This window comes from Solenopsis invicta, chromosome 7 (assembly GCF_016802725.1).
Source record: "Solenopsis invicta isolate M01_SB chromosome 7, UNIL_Sinv_3.0, whole genome shotgun sequence".
In the NCBI taxonomy this organism is placed as follows: Eukaryota; Metazoa; Arthropoda; class Insecta; order Hymenoptera; family Formicidae; genus Solenopsis; species Solenopsis invicta.
Window position 1 is genome coordinate 15,033,272 of NC_052670.1, and position 22,482 is coordinate 15,055,753.

A 22,482-nucleotide genomic window follows, 5' to 3' on the forward strand; every position below is an offset into this window, starting at 1 on the left:
TTTAATTTTTTTTTTAAGTTACCTTTGCAAAGAATGTTTTCCTAACAATAGTTCTAAAATACTTTTATTACCATTTATTTGAAACAATTAAAATTTACTTAAAACACAAAAAAAATATAAGTAAATATTATTTGCTAAAATTTTAACCGGGCTAAATGAGCTAGACCAATTAGTAAGAATGTTTTCAATTCAAGGACAGAAAAACATAACAGACGGAGTTTCGAGCTTCTGCATAAAAATTATCTTCAGTATAGGTTAAAAATAATAATTGTTGCATTTTAAATTAAGTGGCCATAAACGAATTCTTTTTATTATAATAATTATTTTTCCTGAATCATACGCGCCGTATCAATGATTGCAAGATGCGCTGAATTCATATCTTTTTTTATCTATGGTCAGATTCTTCAGCCTTTTTTCGATTGTCCGTTCTTTTTAATTGTGTAACCCGTTGTATAATCGACTCGGGCGGAATATAAATGGAAATATACGTGGAACATTTTTTAGCGTCCATAAGTTAGCAATTCTTTGAACCGCCAGATCTGCGTAATAAAATGAGAAAAACCAATCGAGGGACAATAAAAAATAATAAATAATAAAAGAGAATGCGGTAATGAAAAATTGCAATATTTAAAAATATTCCTTAGATTAAAACTAAATTAACTTCTTTTTAAAGAAACACAATAAATGCAGCATTATTAAACAAACAATAAAAAAAATTTAATTGATGAAATGAAAAAACCAATATCTTGCCATACAAACCTTGTCAGTTTGTATGGTTGCTAGTATTTGTATATTAATATTTGTATTGACGGCCGCTAAAGTATGTATTTTGTTAAATAAAAGCAAGTTTATTGATTATTTTAAAAAGAAGTCTGTCATTTTGTTACTTTAAATATTACTTAATTTAAAATATCATAAATTTTTAAATCCGCAAATCTGTCACAAGTCCATAAGCATTTATCAAATTTATTCAAAATGTATTCTGGATCCTAGTAATTTATTACTTCAATCAAGAATATTTAATTAAAGCAAAAATTTAATTTGCTTATTATTGTGATATTTCTGCGATAAAATGTTTTAATTTTAAATTATATGCTCTTCAAAAAAGTAATAAATTCTTTTTTTCAATATGTGTTAATAAATTTTTCTAGAATTTGTAATATTTTAAGACAATTGTTAAAGAAATATTCTTTGTTAAAGATAATTGTTAAACTTATAAGAAAAAAATAAGTTAAGTCAACATTTTCCTTTATATAGAATTGGTATTTTTTTGTATGAACAAGATAATATTGAGAAAAGACATTATTTTTGCATCAAAATATTAAAAAAAATTTTTTATTGCAACATTTTTTTTTATTCGCGCGTTATGAACATCATTCGTTGATACTTTTTGAAGAATTTAGAGTTTTTGAATTATTTTAACTTTCTGAACTAGAAATCCCTAGAATTATTTTTCAATGTAAGTTTATCATAAAAGTTACAATTTTTGAAGTCAAATAACTTTCAAATAACTCTTTTATCCAATTTGTGATTGTGATTAATCTTTGCTAATTAAATTACACATTTTATTTTTTTCCACAACAAGGTACATTGATTCTAGAAACATGAAAGTATGTTCATAAATTCTTTTAGAATCATTTTGAAATATTGAAAAAGTGGTCAGACGCAAAATATCTATGGTACAATGAAAATACTCTTTTTCACATACTTTCCTAACATACCCCAATGTATTGAAAATTCAACGTAAGAATTCTAACCGGTCCTAACGTAAAATGTTTACTGTGTACTCACGATGTACGTTCAATATCCGGTATTGTGCTTTCCAGAAATCCCGGGCAGATGGAGGAGGCATTGTCCACACGGGCCGATGATGTCGGGCTCTGGCTGCAATCTAGTCGGCGAGGGAGTCGCGACGGCCGAGGACGGAAACGCGGCGGTCGCCGGCAAATGCGTTTGCGGTCCGTCGGTGCCCTGGTGCCCGGGTGAGCCGCGGCCCTACATGTACATGACGCGGCACGAGTGCCGGCTCAATTTGGAGGCGAAAATTGCTTACGGTAGGACGCATTCATTCCATATGCGAGTGCACTGTGATATGTACGTCGCGTCGGTGCCACGCGATGCGATCCGCGTGTTCTGCTGCGGCGGCACGATAATGCGCGTCAAAGTGCACTAATGGCGAAATTAATTTCACGCTCGATTCGTCAAATGGCGCGAGTTACACCCGTCTATCGTTCGGGGAATCGGACGTAATACACGTAACGCGGGACTATCAATTTTAATTATCCCTCCGTGTTCGTCAGCGCTGGCGCGAAACTTGTGTAATCGATGAAAGTTTATACACGCTCGCTTAATGCGTGTAACAATTTGTTCCGATTCGTTGCGTCTCTATGGAGACGTTGCGGTTCATGATGGATGATAGACGAAATAGTTGAATGAACCGGGGAAAACAAATATTTGATGCTACAGTTTACACTTATAATTATCATAGCTTTTGAGACAAGTTACAGATTTTTTTTTAATAAGAAATCTATTAAAAATTATCGGATAAATATTGATATCCTGCTCGTTATTGTAATGCAATAATAACCATTTAATAGAAGGGCCAAAGACGAGGACGAAACAAAAAATTGTAAAAAATTAATCTAAGTTAATTTAAAATTTATTCATCGAACCGCTAAACATGAAATCAGTTTCGAGACCTTACTTGGTCTTTTTCAATCGATTTACAATGAATTAATTGCATTTAAATAAATTTCAACATTGCCGTTTAATCGCTCTTGATCATCAATTATCGGATTTTATTTTTAAGGATAAAAAGAAATAATTCGCAGTAATTAGGGCAGCAATATTTTTAGAGACAAACTTGACAATTTTATGGCTTTGTTGCTACGTGTTTCCAAACCAGTTTGCGACTGTCGGGAGTCTGTGCATTATGCAATTTTCTTTAATATCAAAATGAGATACGGCGTTGCTTTTTGAGAGTTTAAAACTGGTTTGAAACTGTTGGAACAAATCCTTGATTTAAATCTAAAACAGTTTCCAAAAAAAAAAAAATAAATAAATAAAAATAAAAAAATAAAAATGAATCTAACAATTTTAACAAAAAAAAAGTAAAAGATATAATTCTAACAAAAGATAAAGCAATTGCATGAAACTAAATTTGTCGACTGTTTTTATAAAACTTCGCTCGTTACGTAGAACACTAATTAGAAAAGAATTTCCCATAGCATGGAAAGGTAAGGAAAGCGACGGGGTAATTAAGGTTTGATGGTGAATAAAAACTAGGTTTATAATCAACGAATTATCTTGACTTCTTTAAATATTCTTTGAATATTAATCTTATAATATAACTATCATTAAATAAAATCTTCAGAGAATTATAAACTTTATTTTTAAAAAACTAAAAAAAAAAGGATTTCTCCCCGTCTTGCCACACGGATGAGATAAAACGGGGTATCTCGCCGTGAGATACACTTTAAAAGTATATTGTAATTTGAATGTCACAAGAAAAAATGAGATAAAATTCTAAAGAAGTAAAAAAAAAAATATAAATTATTTTTCATTATTGAGTCTAACTCAATAACGCAGCTGTTTACTTCTCTGGCTCATGGCTAATTTTTAATGACCGAGGAGGAGGGAAGGTGTCTGTACTCACAATTAAAATATTATTTTGTTTTCTACATAAAATTCATACTGCAGACGTACATTAATGCATTTACTTTAATTCTGGAATAGAATTTCTAAATCCGTAAAAATAGCACATACAAAAAGTTGTCACAAAATTATTGCGTTTAATCGGTAAAACAGGACAGACTTCAGGGTCCCCTTAATTATCTCTATCGGAAGAAAACAAAAAACGATCTACATCTACAGTTATGTTTGGTTGTTTACTATGTTTTTAAGTCCGACCGTATTTTCTTGATGAATAGACGGTATTCATACCGTATCGATGGAATTTACGACCCGATCGCGAAAATATCTTTTTAGCGCATCGTTTGTGAGTTATTGCAAACGTCAATGTTTATTCACTATTGCGTTTTTGCGTTTAGAGTGGTCACGCCGCAAAGTTTCTGTTTGCCCTGCCGCGCTGTTTATTTAGCACGCGCGTGTGCTACATTTCACGATAAGAATCGCTGACGTGATAGAGAACGGGATCAATCTCGCGTAAAAAGAAACGACGTCGATTGCTCGTCGTCGTCGTCGTCGACGTCGTTCGAACGGATCACGGACAGAGATCGTCCGCATTGCGTTGCACGAGTGTCGCGTATTTGCAATAACCAATAAAACTTTTGGGTCATGAGTGTGTCACGAAAACCATAAACATTTATTTGGTCCATTAACAAAAGTCGTTTGCTCGATGCCGACGGTGCATCTGTTTCAATTTCAAATTCATTCGCTATCGCTTTTTAAAACATTGTTAGCGACGTATCGGACGTGTCACAATTCGTTAATCATGCAAACAATTACGTCCGCTATTTGTTTATTTTACTGTCGTTAATCCTTTTAATCACAAAATTTTCATTCAGCCACGAGAGAGCCTTTGTTTCTTTCCTTTTTAACGAGTCATTTCTGCAGGGTGACACCCGATATTTTTTACATTGCTGATTAGCATTCGTTAATTCAATATAAAACTTTTTGGCCCACTGAGAGAAAAGTGTTTGATATTCGTAACTATAATTGTATGGTAAAAAAATTATGATTAGGAATACCATTTTTATAGTTATTGTTATATTAATAAACTTGTGTTCATAGGTCTACAAATTATGAAAAAATTTATTATGTTTAAGTAAATATATTTATTTCAACGTCATTTCCTTGGTTTAAAAAATATTTTCCGAGTTTAAAAATAAATTATTTTATGCTAATCTGCATTTTAATCAAGGAATTAATGTCAAAATAAATATTTTACTTGAGCATAAAAACTTCTTTTTAGTGTATAAATTTTGATAATTTCAAATATTAATATAGCTATTAAAAGATGTGGATAGAAATAAAATAAATGTTTTTATATAATAAATGTAGCACAGCTATAGCGAATATTTTTTCAATTTTGTTTACTATTTACCTAGTAATAATAATGAACAACTATAATATTTGCGTAATTGAATAACTAAATGTATAATTCATATTAAAAATGACTATAAACTATAATTAAATTATGATAATTATAACTATTTTTTTCTTTATGCTAGAACATTGAAAATTTTTTATGGCAATGCTTGATTTGAGTGAATGTATGCTATCGGAATAGGATTCGATTGTCCATTTGTCGCCAATTGGTTAATTTATTTATTATAAAATTTTCTGATTGGTTGTTCCTTTGAAAAAAAATTATAAGCACCGATCGCTGTTAATGGGTGTGGTCAGTTGCAACATAACATCGGACGGGATGCTTCCATTTCTGCATATCTTAAACATTTTTCAAGAATATTTAAACAATGGGATTTTATTTTTAAGCATAAAAAGAAACAACCTGCAGTATAATTGCGGTGATTATATTTTCTTAGCGAAAATTAAGGACAAACCTGAAGCTTGAATTTTCGGATGGACTTGTTTGTGTTTGCATGCACGTAAATAAAGTAAAACGTGGATCGCGGTTGGAAACCGGTTGGGAACGAAGGAGTTAAGAATTGACAGTCACCATTCGAGTACATGTATATAGTCTTATTGCCCGACATTAATCGTCGTGTTTTTATCTGTCGTTATTCCAAAAGAACGTGCCTTTTCAGCCGTCTCCTTGTCAGCGCAGCCAACGTTCACAAAAATGTGAATAAAAAAAGCGAAACAGTAGCAAGGTGAATGAAACTGTGTCGGGTTCGCAAACAAACCGCGGCGTTAATGAAAAGAAAACATAAATAGTGTCGGAGGTGAGGACAACGGCTAAGAAAAACGGGAAAACCAAACCAAACTGAAGGGGACAGATGGTATACCGGTAATGAGAAAAAGACACAACTACGGGCCACGTTCGTGACGCAACGCTCATTCGTTCGTTCGTTATCGGTTTCGTCGTTTCTGATTAAAACACGCAAAAACAACCATCATGTGAGAGAGAAGATTGTGTTGCCCCGCTAAAACTTGAAAGGGCTTTTTATACATTTCTCGATTAGCCAACGTGATTTCCGATATACTGTGGCTGTCCCTATACAAAAACTAATTGAACTTTGCGCACTTTCTTTCACGCAAATGCATTAATATTGAGTGTCCTTTTAAAAAGATATCCGCAATTTTTTAATGATTCCATCATCAAAAAGAAATGACATTTCTAACAATACAAAATAATTTTTTTCTAAACTTTTCTTTCGTTGAAAGAATTATAAGTAATTATGTTTTGGAGATTTGTATTTCATATACATGTAAAAGAAAATGATGTAAAGGGAAAAATAGAGGAGAAAGGATATTATGGCTACTGTGGATATTATGGCTATCCCTATTATCTCCATTATTAAATGACGAATTCTAACAATTCCTTATGGAATTATTTATTTAGTCGCTCGCCATTTCTTTTAATGGCGCTAATATGCTAATACACACTAGCTGACAATTGTTACAAAGCATTTTTACTTTTGAGCACTTCTAAACCTTTTCAAGATACATTTTGGCATTCAGTTACTCATACTTCCTCATTGTTTTTAAACTTGAGCGTATTGACACACGAATATATGTGCACTGTACACTCGAGTGTTTTTTGTTATTTAATTTTTTTTTTATTCAGTTGTACACAGTTTCGAGTTAAACAATATGGGATTTTGTTAATATTTATTTTTAATAGTCAAAAGTTTTATATCAAAATATTTTTTCAATAAATCGATTGTTACTTTAAAAGAGTTTACAAACATTAAAAATACCATTTTATGCTCATTGTTTAATGTTAAATAAGAATAAAATGAATATTTCTAGTGATATCTCTAAAGTTTCTCTGAACGCAGGAAAATTTTAAATTAGGAAAATTAAAAATATAAAATTTTATAACAAAATACTGTGTGTTTTTTAAACTACATAAATTTTTTTAAATTATTTGTGGGTTAATCATTACTATCATTTTTTTTCTTCTATCGATTATGCAGTGTGTGCGTTTCACTTTTCTAAATCACTTTTATAAAACCTAAAAGTAAATATTTCATTATTTCTAGTCTAAAATCTATTAAACAACATTTTGACGAACATATTCATTCAAGTTTTAATATAAAATATTGATAATAAAGTTATTTAATAAAAATGAATGCTCTCTTTTCTTTTAGGGCACTTAAAGCTGCACACCTTTATTTTTCGAAAACTAAATAATACACTGTATTAATACTAATTAAAACATAATTTGCTTAGATAATTAACGAAAAAAAAATCCGTTTATACATTCACAATTTTTTCTATATAAAAAATCTGCTGAAAACGAATGTTTTCAAAACAAAAATAAAATTTACACGATTTTCTCTTGCAAATTGACATAATAATAAATATATTATTAATAATATCTTACATATTTGTAGTTTCTTAAAATTGTTTGTTTATACTTTTCTTGATCTTTTTTATTATTAATTTGCGTATATCTTCTCTTTCATATTTTTCACGTAATGCAGTTTGGAACATAAAATCTGTGCAGCGTAAAGCGGTAAATCTTTCCGCGAGAACAATAACTACGTCAATAACTACGAAATTTTTAACTACAATGTTAGTAAATGTATCATAAATTTTTTTATATTTTCTTTAATACCTTAAAGTAAAAAAGATAGTACCGAATACGATGGATCCACTAATAAGATGCAAAATAAAAAACATGAAGTGAGAGGGCACTAGCTTAATTCTAGCATTTTAATTTTATAAATTTTGTTTAACACACAAAAATTTATTTAGTGTATTAATTTATTTTATAGTTAATACCTTCCTTACGTGTTCGTGCTTCAATTCTGTCATTACTGCCTACTGTGCCAGTTTTGGAACTCAATTTCTCAGGTACTATGTTGCAAAAACATTAATTGTTACAAAATACAAAATATTATTATAAAAAATGCTATGCCATCCGATAGAAGATACTTTCATGTTTGTAAAGTTTTATGTTTAACTTTCGTTTAAGAAATATTATCTCAAAACAAAACGGAATGCCATTACTGGCAACTTTCCTCTATTACATTAATCGACTGTCACGCGCATTTGATTTCGCCTGCTCTCAGATCCAATAATTGTTCATGTCAAAAGAAATAACTGCGTGTGGGGGACTCCATAACAGTTATGATTAGAGCTCTCATCCGGAGTTGCTCAGAATCAATAGTTAACTCGTTCTTCTTTCGAGTGCAACTTCCAGAAGTCCATCTCGACACAGTGCGGTGTTCAACGTGTAACGAGGTTGTTGGTGAACGAGTAACAAAAGTAGTTACCCCGGACGGTGCAGAAAGTTAAATTCGATTCGTTGAGAAAAGTTTAATCGCGTACGTTCTATAAAGGTAGAAGGCAGACGGATTGTTCTTTTGCCAGTGAGTTAAGTACACGAGTAAAATCCCTAAGTCCAAAAGAGGAACAAAGGAACCAGCCAACCGAGTCCGTTTCGGTGAACCGAGGCATTTCCTTTCATACATTAAATTCATAAGCCGCGCAATGATTTGCTTTTAAATATCAGCATCATATCGCATTTAAACTAATATAAGTAAATTAATCAGTTACGAAAGTATCATGAGTACTATAGACGTTTTCTATTTTTTCCACTCAAAATATTTCATGTTATTGTCTTTATTATTGTGTATCAGAAATGTTATTTATTTATAATAATTATTGAGTACATTAACCTTTTTAGATCTGACTTTCCTTGAGAAATGATATTATCTAGTTATTTTTAAAGATTCGGAGAATTACCGAATACCAAAATGCGGTCGAAACATAACAATTCAAAATGGAGAACCCAAGTGGCGAATTCAAAAAATAAAATATAAAATTAAAAATATTATAAAAAATATTATGAAATATTATGAAATTGTAATGACTTATTAGAAAATTTTTTTGAATTACTGAATATGAAAAAAAATGTCGAAACGTAAAAATTCAAAATAGCGGATTTAATACAGCGGAATCCAAAAATAAAATTTTATTAAATTGTAATAAAATTATCTATTATGGGTATAACTGAGCGTATTTTAGAATTCATTCGATGTAATTATTTATAATGCAATTGTTTACTATGAGCGTTTTTTCCTTGCAGTATCAATCAATAGTATTTCTCCATCAATAGTTATTTTTCTTATTATTGAAATAGGAAAGACTTAAAAATTATGACGTTTATATATTATGTTTAATATATAAATATCATCAGAAAGATGTATATTATCAATTATATTATTACAGTAATTGCTATGAAAGCAATATTGCGCATTATGTCGAATTATTTCGTAAACAAAGCCATTATTATTTCGTAAACCTAAAAGGATTAATATATTCAATAATTATCATAAATACATAATATTTCTGATATACTATATAATAAAGATTTTTATTAAGTAAATTTATTAAGTAAATAATTAGTTAAGCTTTATGATTGTATTTATCCCAATATTTTTTACTTAGTTTAGTTTAAACTTTAAAGTAAAGTTTAAACAATTGCCTTTAAAAAAAGACTCAGTTGAACTGAATTTTTTAAAGACACTATGACGTATATGCCCCACTAGAAAAAATTAGAAAGAAAATAAAATGAGGAAAGAAGTGAAGAAATATAGTGTTTGATTTCTTATGCAAAATTGTTACGTTAACTCGCTTATAACAGTATGAAAAATCCATTTCGTTACTTTTCGCAAACGTTCGATGATGAATGACGAATATTTTCAGAGTAGACATCACTGAAAGCAGCAAACTGATTTGAATAGAGACATTTTAGTGGTATCATCTCCTGCAGTGAAACAAACTGTGTTTGGAACGCGCCGCGAATTTCATTGGACCTCATTGAAAGTAATTGTCCCTCGGTTAATTGAGCGCAATGCCTGATATTGTTCACTAACCGCAATAAAAAAATTATTGATTTCGTCACGGGTGTATTACACCTTGAAATTGCAATGTGTAGGAAATTCCGCAAAATACGGGATGCAATAATAGGTACACAGTGTACATGTGCGAATGAAACTGCATTGTATCTCTATTACGTTTATACTCTGATATTTACAATATATTTTTATAGCGAAGATTTTTCCATGTGAATTTATTCCATGAAGATATCAACAAAATTTTGATTGTATTATTTAAAATAATTCGTGTGCTGGTTTTCAATCAACAAATTTACGGTTCCCAATAGAGATTTCGTTTCCAAAAATAAATCATAAAAACAAAATCTATACATTTACACAAAACTGCTAAGGTACTTGATAAGGTGAAACTAGGTAGAACTGATTTTATTTTATTTTTTGTAAATTTTATTTATGGAAATATTGAAATACACTAAGTAAAGATAAAATGTTTATTTTAATCACACATAAAAATAAAATCATATTTCATGTAACATTTGTAAATAAACAAAAAAAAAACTTTTTTCACTTTAACATTAAGCTTTATTAAATGCTTGTGTTCTTAAGATCCATATTAAAAATAAATTTACAAAAACAAAATTCTTTAAGGTCCATTTTACTATCAAAAATCACAATTACTTGAATTTTATCTATAATTAATTTTGTAACTTTTGAAAATTCTTGGTCATTTGAGTACAATTTTAGCTTCTCAAAAGTTAGCATCATTGAAAATCGCTGTTGCAAGCTACACATAGCAAACAAATAATAATGGCCGTAATAATAAATGTATAAGTAATTAAATTTTATTAGTTTAGTAAATGCAATAATAATATATTTTTAGAAATAAACAAATTGATTTACATGTACTGAATATTACATCCGCAAAGGTAAACGGAGTTTTTGCCTCCTTTTGCCTTAAGCAAGCCCCAAAAAGTCAAATGTTTGGAAATTGATTATTGTCCGTCATAGTCTGAAAATGGAGCGTCGAATTATTAAAACGTCAATAATTTTAAAACACAAAAACTTATTAAAAAATAGAAGACAGGCAAGCCGAGTAATGAGACGACGAGCTTATAGAAGTGATGTGGAAAGAGCTTTCACTAGCTTTCACAGGTTTTAATAAGTTGCACAGATTTATTAATGTATTTAAATACGATTGAAACGTCTGTGATTACAAAACAGAACATCGCTTGTGGTTCAACCATGATTTTGATTGGAACAATGTTTTAATACTTGATGAAGAATTGAACAGTACTAAACATCTTATATCAGAAATGATTTTCATAAAGAAACAGAAATCAGGATTGAATCTTCAAAGTGATATTGATTTATTCGATTGTATTTACAACGATAGCATCTTATAGATAATAAAGTTTCTTATTGGATGTGAGGCAACTAGATGAACGTGTTGGGGAGAGCTCTTAATTCAATGTAATAGTGTTTCCACATCATTCCTATTTTGTTCTTTCATCGACATGGGCTCGTTAACTCACCACTCGGCTTGCCTTCCGTCTTTTGGTAAGTTATGTTTTCAAATTATTGACTTCATTTTTCTTAATAATTCGACGCTTCATCTTCAGACTATAACGGACAATAATTTCCAAACGCTTTTTTTGAGCTTGCTTGAGGCGGAAGGAGGCAAAAACTTTGTTTACCTTTGCGGATGTAATTTGCGCGGTTCACTGTGAGGTTTTAATAAGAGGATCAAAACGTCTGAATATTGTTAATAATAGAGTTCATCATTTTGTACTCATAAATAACTGCGTTGACTCCTAGAAAGGCTTTTATTTTTGTAATTATTTAATGATTGACATTTTGACAATATCCATATTTGACACATCAATATTGATGTGTCATAATTATTAAACCATTATGTGCAAATATTATTTGATTAATTTTATATTAAATTTATTATAAATAAATAGAATTTAGTTTTTTGATAGAACTCTTATTGCGTATTTTTATAATAATTTTATTATTATTAAAGGCACTTGATTTAGCGTGCCTTGCCATCCTTTGCACATTGTCATCTCTGAGCGCGCGAAATTTTAGCTCTATCGTTCATAATCTTTAAACTCTTCCCATTTGAAAATTATTATAGCCTCAACATTTTGAGAGAATTTTGGTAGAATTTGGTCAGAATTTTCGTCTTAAAATCTTTTAAAGAATTTGTCATTAAAATATTTATCGTCAGTTTTGGAACAGCCTGTATATAAGATGTTCCAAAATTCGCGAATTAAAATACAGCAGGAAAGTTTTCGGTTAATTAAAAAAAAAGTTATTTATAGATTTTTATTTCAAAAAGTAGTTTTTGAGATAGAAAGGTTTAAAGTTGCCAATCACAAACTATATTTAGATAGTCGCATATTCATGAGTCGTTAATACTATCGTGCTAGCAGTAGATTAGTGACTGCATGACAAACAACCATCTATTATAAATGTAAATTCTGATTCATCAATTTGGGGCCTTCACATCTCTAAAACTACTTCTTAAAATCAAAATTTTCAAATAACTCTTTTTAACATTCTTCACAGTCTTCGGGTGAGATCGTAAAAATGCTTGTTAGCATCATAATTATTAAACTGATAGACAATTTAATTTCGCGATATTACTTTTCTAGTTCTACTTATCAGCTTGGTTTTTAAGTCAGGTAAATGTGCGGCGTGCAGTTTGAGGCAACTTGTAAATTATATAAATTCACCTAAGAAATTATTATAAAGCGTTAAGATCTGTGTAGCTTTTGAGTGGCCACTTTCTTAACTTTAATTTAAGTTGATACACTTCTCGGTATAGTAGGTTATTGTCTACAAATAACTATTTTTTTTACTTAATTTTTTGAAAATTTTTTTGCTATAGTATTTTGATTTGTAAATTTTGGAACACCTTGTATATAAATAATTAAATATATATATATATATATATATATATATATTGCATAATTTACTCGTTACCATGGCCGACCTGTCGTTAGCAGAAATTAATTCGTTTAATAACGCGTGCGACGCGAATTTACACTCGACTAGAACTTCGGCGCCGAAATCGACTTCGCAGCACCTTCAATTTCAGTTTACGTTAGGCCATTATGCCCGATTCATTTTATGTCATAGCTTAACAGCCAGTCGCGCCTATGGCAAACTTATTCGACACGCTAATTCATGGGATATGAAGCGAATTGCGGAAACTAATAAAACTTCGCGGTGCCTTTTTTACTTAGCGAACGCTTAAATTAAACGGCAAGAATTCGTTTGAGTGGGTTTTCCGTCCGCGATTGGCAATGTCGAAGCGTTTGATTCGAAGCATCTGGGAAATCGGTTGAACCTTTAATTGTTAGAACAGACAGGATTATTCGTTTCTCGAGACAGAACAAGTTTCAATCGATTTTTTTTATGCCTTAAATCTTAATGACGACAAACTGTTATAACTGGATTACTTTTTTTTTCTTGCAATTTTGTTAGAACGAATAATTCGCGAGAAGCTTTCAAACTTTATAACTCTGTTTTCGAAATGCTAAACAAACTTTGTATCTCGCTTATGAAACTGATGATATTATTGAAAGTAACGCCGAGCAGGAAATTAATACATTTTTCTTTTAATGATAAGAAGGAGTTTGGTCCTTCTTCTTTTCCTCCTACCTTTCTTCCCTTCTGACTCGCTTCCATCTCTATCGAAGTATCATGATTGATTATTTTAAAACTTCTCGAAAGATAAAGAAAACGAGCAGTTCTCCTTTTACGCGGCGAGAATATGAAGGTGCGTCTCGCTACTTTACTCCCCTTCTGTTTCGTTTCCGGATTCAAAATATATTTTGGTTCATTGGCCACATGTCAGAAAACGTAACATGGAACGAAAGCGTTTATGAAACATTCCGGGACGTCCCTCGATCCTTTATACCCTTGGCAATTTCTTCTTCGTTCATAGATACTCCTCTCACGTCCCGGATCCAATCGCTTTTTACTCACATAGTATGGCGAAACAACGTAAAGTCATATTGTGTCAGAAGTGCTGGCTCGGCAAGGTCTTAAGAAAACCTTTGGCTCTTCACTTTACTGCATGCAGAGTTTCGAAGGGCGCGCGAACGTTCTTTGAGAGAAAGAGAAAGAGAGAGAGAGAGAGAGAGAGAGACCGCCTGGCACGGTCAATTTTGCTCGTAAAATTTCTTTTTGCGTATGGAAATTGATCCTCGCAACATTTGGATCGACAACTAGAGACGGCAGAGAAAAAAAGAACGCGATGAACTTTAGAACTTTGGTAAATGCGTTATAAATCTCGTGAGGGAAATTAAGCGTACAAATCGAGATAGGATGCTCATAGAATTGTTTTTAGCCGACTCCAATTGCATATTGCGGCCCTAGCAAATAAATCAAATTACAACGAAATAACTTTTCCCGGAAAGTTATTCCTCTTCTTATCACAAATTCATGAATTTCTTAATCAGATATGTCAGTGCATTAAAAGTGGCCTGAAATTGGAATGTCTATTATTAGATATCCTTTGGCGACGGGATATCTATCTTTATTCAGCCGGGTTTTGGGTCAGAGCACCGCGATCGTGAGAAAACGATTCCCCAACGTTGATCCAGCCTGGTTTAGACATTAGGCTACGCAATCGTGCCGATATAAACGCGAGGTCAGGCGCGATCGAGTGACGTATCCACCAATCGCTTTCGTACGCAGTCAAGTCCAATCTAAAAATGTCAGATGTCCGACGATCTAATTGCGAGGGACGATAATTGCGAGGGACGAGGATGCGGGATTCGAGTGTAGGATTACGGATACCAATATGGCCGGTGCCTTACGGTCTCGCACACTTCAGCGACCAATAACTTAATAATTGGGTCATTACACGAGCGCTTTATTGATCGTTAGATTCAACTTAATCTCCCGACGGACATCGTCGTGCTCGCAGTTACAAAGGATAAATTACAATAGTTTATCCACAAAATAGAAACGAAACTATTAGTTTCGTTGAAAGCTATCTATTTATAAATTAACGACTCGCGCAAGGTTGTATAAAATTAGCACGTGACATAAATATAATTAGCGCAGCACCGACGCGCGTGATGGAAATGAGTTAATAGGAAACTAAGCAATGTTAACAATAAAATGGCTCTTTTATCATTCATATCCTACAATCTGCTAAAATAAACCGAAATGAAAAATGAATACGTACACGGAAAGGACAATTTTGTTAACATACAGATCTGAAAATAATTACGTTGAATCACTAAAAAATTTATATCAAACGTTTAAGTTAGTTGTTAGAATGTCAAAATATTCAGTAGCGGGTTTATCATGCTTGAGCGTCTTACACAAAATTATTTTCTGATCTGTGTCTAGCGAAATTTTTAGATTCTGCAGTAAAATTATTCCTTCCGCGTACGCTAAATCTAAAAATAATTGTTGCTCTGTTTAAATTAAAAATTTGTAATAATCTAAACTTATTATTTTAACAGTTGAGCAATCCAAAAATATTTCAGTCTGTATTAAAAATAATTCACCTTACACGAAGTTCATGAATGAAATTTGTATTTAAAAGAACAATTTTACTGCAGCAGCGTCTAAAAATTTCGCTGGGCACAGATCAGAAAATAACTTTATGTTGGGCCAACAAAATAATTTTGTTAAGGACGCTCTTGCATGATAACGATGTTGCAACCAGTTTTGACATACTAGCAACCAAATTAAATATCCGATACAATTTTTTAAATGGTTTAACGTAATTATTTTCAGGTCTGTGTTCCAGTGAAATTGTTCCTTCCGTGTATTAAAAAAAATATTAAATATTTTTACGTAGTCGATCTGTTGATTTATATTATTGACTCTTACACTTTATATCTCAACAATGCGAAAAGGATAATAGTATGCTGTACCTGTCTAAAAATTTGTCACGGTTGATTTAATGTTTATCGCGAGTGTATGACGTGAAGAGCTGATTGGATGGAAGGTGAAGGGCAGTTACTGCTGGACAAATATTAATAGTAAATATCACAGCGGTCGTCCCAGGAAGATTATTCCGTGGATTTGCCTGCACTTTCGAATAATCCGATATTTGCCCGAGACTCGCGTCGATGTTGCGTAAAATTTACTCGCTATATTAAACGTCCGGCGGCAATCCATTCGGATATTTGTATAGCAAACGTTCGCGGCCGCGCGAAATATTGAATTGCTCACCCCTAAGCAAATTCATAATCTATAACGCATCGCTGCCCGCAATAGCGGTGATATTTAATAAGACCAGGACGTTTATAGAGCTGGCTGTGTCATTTATTGCGCGCAAATGCAATCGGGGAAAAAGAAACGTTTCCGAGGTATTTTTTCACAAAATATTTTCAGACCCTTAAAATTTCAAGTGAAGTCTTTCAAATAATTTTTTATCAAGTTAGCCAAAAATACAACGAATATTTATATCTTTTTACCTATCAAACTAGTCAATTATATTCGTCAGTTATATTCGTCAGTGAGAAAATAATTATGCAGATGTAAAGTACATAGCCCATTTAAGGATGAGCCCATATAAGGAAGCCCATATAAGGAAGATTCAAATTGGACTTTTTATTGTGTGGGAAACTTTGCTAAAATATATCTTTTAAAAATATAAGGATGAAGAAGCAAAATCCTTAGATGATACTGATAATGTAAATCTAAAAAAGTTTATGCCTTAAAATATCGGGATAATGTAAGAAGATTAATAGTGTTTCTCATTATTTTTATTTTAAAGAGGCTATCTTTACTCAAACCTGATGAGAATTTTTTAGGTGTACCTTATTCAGAATTACCTTACACATCCAGATCTTTATTAGGTAAATCTAACAAAATTTCTAGTCAGGTAACACTGATTGTTATAAATATAGCACTGAAATCAGGCTGTTCACTGTCTTCAGACCATTTACTGTTTAAATAATACATTGATTCTGATTTAGAGAGCAAGTCAAGTCCTTATGCGATTTTAAATAAACCTGACAAAATATTTCTAGACGGAAGATAAAGATGTCATTTAGAGGAAAATGCCACTCATAGTTTCTTCATAAATCAGAAGCTATTTTGATTGTGCGTTATTAAATATTCGCTCTACTACTATTGTTGAGAAGCTATGAAGGGAAAATCTTCGAAACTAATCGACTAAGAATCGACAAAGATTTGTAAAAATACAAAAAGATAAAGTAGCATAGAAACATAAGGACTTTATTGATCCTCTCGATGTATGGATAAACAAATTTATAACACAAAAAAATTTTTTAATTAAAATTGGTTCATTTTTTACCTCTATTTGTTTTATAAACCTGTGTAAAATATGCTCTTTGTAATATTTGACATATAATAGCTAAGCTTCGTGTGATTCAGTGCTTACTTTAAAATTTTAAATGCTTTATAAATTTCTAAACATTTTAAATTTGTAAAATGCTGTTTAAACATGTAAAAGTATGAAAGCATAAGAAGCTTTTTTTTCAAATTACTTATTTATGTTTCACCATTCTTTTCGGTGTTTTTATAATTTAAATTTGATCTACTCTAGATACATGTAAATAAAACATGCAATTTTCTATTACGCAAAATTGGAAATGTTACTTTTTTAAAGTAACGAGTTATTTATTTATTTACTTATTGATTACGTTGCATTTTATAAAAAATGACTCATTACTAATTTTAAAAAGTAATGCGTTACCGTTATTTTTTTGTAATGCTACAGTAAGATAATGGAATTTTAAAATTACATTATTCAAAAATCAATAATAAAACAAGCTCCAAACTATAGGAAGCTTTTTTTATATTAAATTTATCTAATAACACGTTTCTAATTTTTTCTCTTAATATTTTAACCTTTGATAGTATATTTATCTTTATAGAAATGTAGGAAAGAAGTAACGATAATGATAACGGTGTTACAAGTAATCCATTACTTTCCAACCCCACCGTTATGTTTAAATACTTATGATATCTTGACATTTAGGAAAGATGTTAGTTTTAACTAATTATTTTGTCCAACAATCCGGAATATTGAAACTTTAATTTACTTTATTGGCACAAATAGATAAACATCTCAAGAATATCACATTATTTCTTCGTCGTTTAATTCCGTAACATGATAAAGTCATTGCAGAAAAAAGAACTTAAATGTGGCATCCTCCCGCAACGATAATCCGTAATTTTCAATAAGAGAAATTTGTCTTTTTCTTATTCTATTTTCATATTCCTTCCTCGCTTAACTTTTTTTTTTCAGTTTCTCGTTCCGTTACTTTTTACATTACCTATTATCAATTGGTCCCGACTAACACAATCTTCTTTGTGAATTCATTCTTTAATCAATGCCAATTACTTCGCTGGATGACACGCGATTTGGTATTTTAATGGAGCTAAATTGCATTTACGGCGCTGGTCATTACGGAGACGTAATTATCGAAGACTGAATTACTTTACTTGTTAGCAGTTCTCGATCGAACGGAGTCGCTTCGGCACCCTTACCCCCTTCTCCCCCCTCCCCGCCCCTTCCCCTTCCGATCGCGAAATAATGGACGCGCCCGAGAATGCTATCTAAGTTTAATCTAATGAAGTGTTTCGCAAGTACTCGTTAATTAATTCATGCCCAATATCCGTCTACCGAGAAGTACCACCGCAGCCGATAAACTTCTAACTTCTGTTTCAGATGACCTCTATAATTCTGGCGACACGCCGAGCAGCACTGCCATCGAGGGTAAGTTACTTTCAACCAATTCCAGAAGTTTTCGCGAACGGGCGGCTTTAATCGAGTATGTTTAGTATTCATCCGCTATCGTGTTTAAGGGATTAAAGGGAAATTATACGAGCTCGCGTTCCGACAGTGAACTGCGCGCGACTCTTCCTTTGACACTGTATCCGCGGCTTTAGCCGGCATTCAACTCTCGGCATTAATATGTGTGTCCGTCAAGTTAACAAGTGTCGCTGGAAAACTCAAAATCAGCGATGGCGGAACAAATTGTGCCGGGTCATCCTGTGAATCGGCAGAAGGAATTTTTGTGTTCCTTTCGAGGTTCGCTCGAAAGCGAAGATTGCGCGCGACTAATTTTGATATGATACGATGTACCTCTGACGAAGCAAAATGATATACCGCTCTTATTTTCCGCACGATATACGCGGCATAAGCATCACATCCATTAACGTGGTTCTACGCTGATCGGATTTTCTCAACAACTCGTTTTTCATACCAATAATTCGCCACTCCATTCGACCACGGTAAATGCGATTACTATACAAATATTTCATGAGTCCGAGCAGACTAATAAGACGTAATCTTATTTGATTGATAATCATTCGGCATTTATCGACACCGACGTTTTGTGCATTACGCAAACTGCCAAAATATTGCCCCCTCCCAATCAAGCATCGCTGCCAATTATTTTCACGTGCATCCATAATTCTTGCATTTACTTTCGCGGAATAATTATGCATAGTTCTAACAAACCTTTCGCTTGTCTCAAAAACCTTTCGCTTGTCTCAATTAGAGCCATGTATGAAAAGTTTATAAAACATTGTTAAGAACGATAAAACATTTCAGTAACGTAAATTATGCGATTAAAATTATGTTATTAAATGAAGTTTTCTCGTCACTTTCTGACGAGTTTTCTCGTGCACAAGAAAAAAGCAATTTTGTTGAAACACAGATCTGAAAAGAATTATATTGAACCATTTAAAAAATTGCATCGGATGTTTAACTTGATTACTAGAATGTCAAAGCAGTTTGCAACGTTATCATGCTTGGGCATTCTACATAATTATTTTGATGGCTCAATATAAAACTACTTATTTTCTGATCTGTATCTAGCTAAATTTTCGATGCCACAGTAAAATTGTTTTTTTTTTTTTTTTTGTGTAGAAATCGAAACCCTAAATCCAAAAGATTTAGACGAAAGAACAATTTTATTAATGTATCTAAAAATTTAGCTAGCTACAGATTTGAAAATAATTTTGTTAGACTGTCAAAGTAATTATGTAGAACATGATTCAAGATAGTTGCTAGAATGTCAAAACTTTTTAGAGTATTGCACGTTATAATTATTTAATAATTCAATAAAATTATTTTTAAATCTATATCTACCTAAATTTGTAGACACTTAAGCAAAATCGCTCTTTTATAGCTATTCTCGTGAATCGAAAAATAAATCATTTTTTAACATCATGTGAAACTTTTTTTTAAAGAGACAGGGAAATAATATGTCTCTGCTTGAAAAATATGTATTTTTATTTAAAAAAATAAAATGCAAAATTAAAATGAACATATGAAAAATAAATAATAATAACGTTTTGAATAAATGCACGTGACGATTCAGCCTCGATAAATGATCTAGAATTAAAATGTAAGCAATTTTTTTACACTTTTCGAATTACGGAGAGAATTTTTAAAAATTTTATTTGTCGTGAAATTGCACACATTTAAATTTGAAATTTACGTTTTTTCTGAAAAAATTCTTTTTTCCTTTTGTTATAACTTTACAAAAGAACATTAAAAATTTAAAAAATCGTTCGTTGTCGAATGTTAAAAAAAATATTACTTTCAAATTAATCAGATAAATCTTGTTATCGTGGATATCGCTTTGAGAAAAATGCGTCCAAAATTTAATCAACTTTTTACTTTTTCAATGCAATTTTGCATTTTACTTTTTTCAACAATTATACATATACATATTTTCAAAACAGAAACGTATTGTATAATATTATTTCTTTATATAAAAGTTTTATAATATGATGAAAAATATCCCATTTTTTCGATTTGTGGGTGTGTGTGTTTTTTTTATAACTTTTTAAAGATACATTTAACTCAAATTTGTTTCCCTAGAACAAAAAACAATGTTGGGACAGTACCGTTTAGATGATATTGCAACTAAACAAAAATTCTTTTCCATCTCTATTTTCCGCGATATCAGTGTTACTCACGTTACTGCTAATTACTAATTTCTTATCGGTATCACGCATCTACCACGTTCTTCAGGACGATGTTAGGTGCATGAGGAAGCGGATAACCGCTACTACCGCTAATGCAACAGCGAAATAGTCTCATAAGCGACTCGGCATGGAATTGAATTATTTCGCAGAGATCGGGGAAAGGGTTTGCGAGGGTCAAGCAGTCGAGTCGCACGAGATGGGGAAGGTTAATTTAATTTGGTAGGCGAGAGCGACCTTCTTCCGTTCTCTTTACTCTCCCCCCCCCCCTCTTCTTTTCTCTTCTTCTCCGTCTATTGCGTAGTGAAAAGAAGATAGCAGCAAAAATAAGAACTTCTCTTTCTGGGCGACCACAGTCGGGCTATTTCACACGGTTTGCAACAAACAGCGCGAAAAGAGGGCAAACTTTGGCGATGCGCCGAATGGCCGCAACAAAAGGGGGACCCCCGCGTATATCGCGGCACATTTGCGGCGAAGCTTTTCACAGGGAATTTCTGACGCGGCCGGGCGCGTTAAAAAATTACACTTTTGCGTGTGTACCGTGAAATTGAAGTGGCAAGGTTGTTTTCTGTTTTTTTACTTGGGGCTCGTATCGCGTCGCTTGTATCGTACTAGACTGGTTTCGCGTTACACTTGCGTCACTTTCGAACTGCTACTTGCCGTTGAAATTACATAGAGGGAGCTCTATCGATCGCACATTCCAAATTTAGAGATAAGCGAGCGGCACTATGCGATAGCGATGAGAAAAAAAAACTGGTTTGATTTCCATCAGATTTGCGAGATTTTTCAAGATCGGATTTTCTTTGACATTGCAGGATGTTTAAAGTTCTTCAAATCACACGATTAAAGAAAAAAACTCGAGGAAAAACTCGATTCTAAAGTTTTCTACTTTTTAAATATTTCCAGATTAAATTTTCATCTTCTTAAAAAGTGAACAAATTTGACAGAATACTCCAGTTCTTCCGTATTTAATAGATGTTTCATCCACATTAACAAAACATCGTTGTAAATTGACTCTCACTGTAAATCGCGAGGATTAAGAACGTTTTAATTACACAATCGAGAGCTAAAAATTATCGAAATTTAAAAACTGAAGGCTTCTTAGGTTCTTTTGTTCTAATTAACAAAAACTTTTGGTCAACAAAAAATTTGTTAACAAAAAATTTTTTCTAATTAACAAAACATTTCTCGAATTTTGACGCTGAAAGTTGTAAAAAACAACGAACAATTGGTTTATAAAGGCAATGACACAAACTTAAGCAGTAAAACTTAGAGAGTAAGCGAATTATCTAATCGAGAGTCGAGAATGTAAGATCCGAACGTAAGCAGTGGAAAATCCAACATAGATTTTCTTACACACGTCTTACTGTTTAAGTTTTTTTATGTGCCATAGTCTTCATAATTTTTCAGAAAAATTAATTTTGCTATTGCATCCTTAACATTTTTTTTTTAATCATATAGTACTTACAATTAGTCAAAATTAGTCAATTTTTTTCTATATCTAAACTATACTTTTTCAAATTTTAAACTAATTCCTATCATTTTTTCTATTTATTTTGGAACTTCCATGCGATCACACGTTTTCCATAAAGTCACA

The 22,482-nt window shown here is 31.9% G+C and overlaps 1 protein-coding gene across 8 annotated transcripts in view; it reads left to right on the forward strand.

Moving 5' to 3' along the window:
• Positions 1-22,482, forward strand: part of LOC105195148 (cysteine-rich motor neuron 1 protein) — a 542,960-nt gene that overhangs the window by 85,474 nt on the left and 435,004 nt on the right. For all 8 annotated transcript variants that reach the window (XM_039452145.1, XM_039452146.1, XM_039452148.1 and 5 more), the window contains 2 exons: positions 1,827-2,054; positions 18,616-18,663. In XM_039452145.1, the coding sequence (XP_039308079.1) occupies positions 1,827-2,054; positions 18,616-18,663 (276 nt within the window). The remainder of the gene's footprint in view (positions 1-1,826; positions 2,055-18,615; positions 18,664-22,482) is intronic.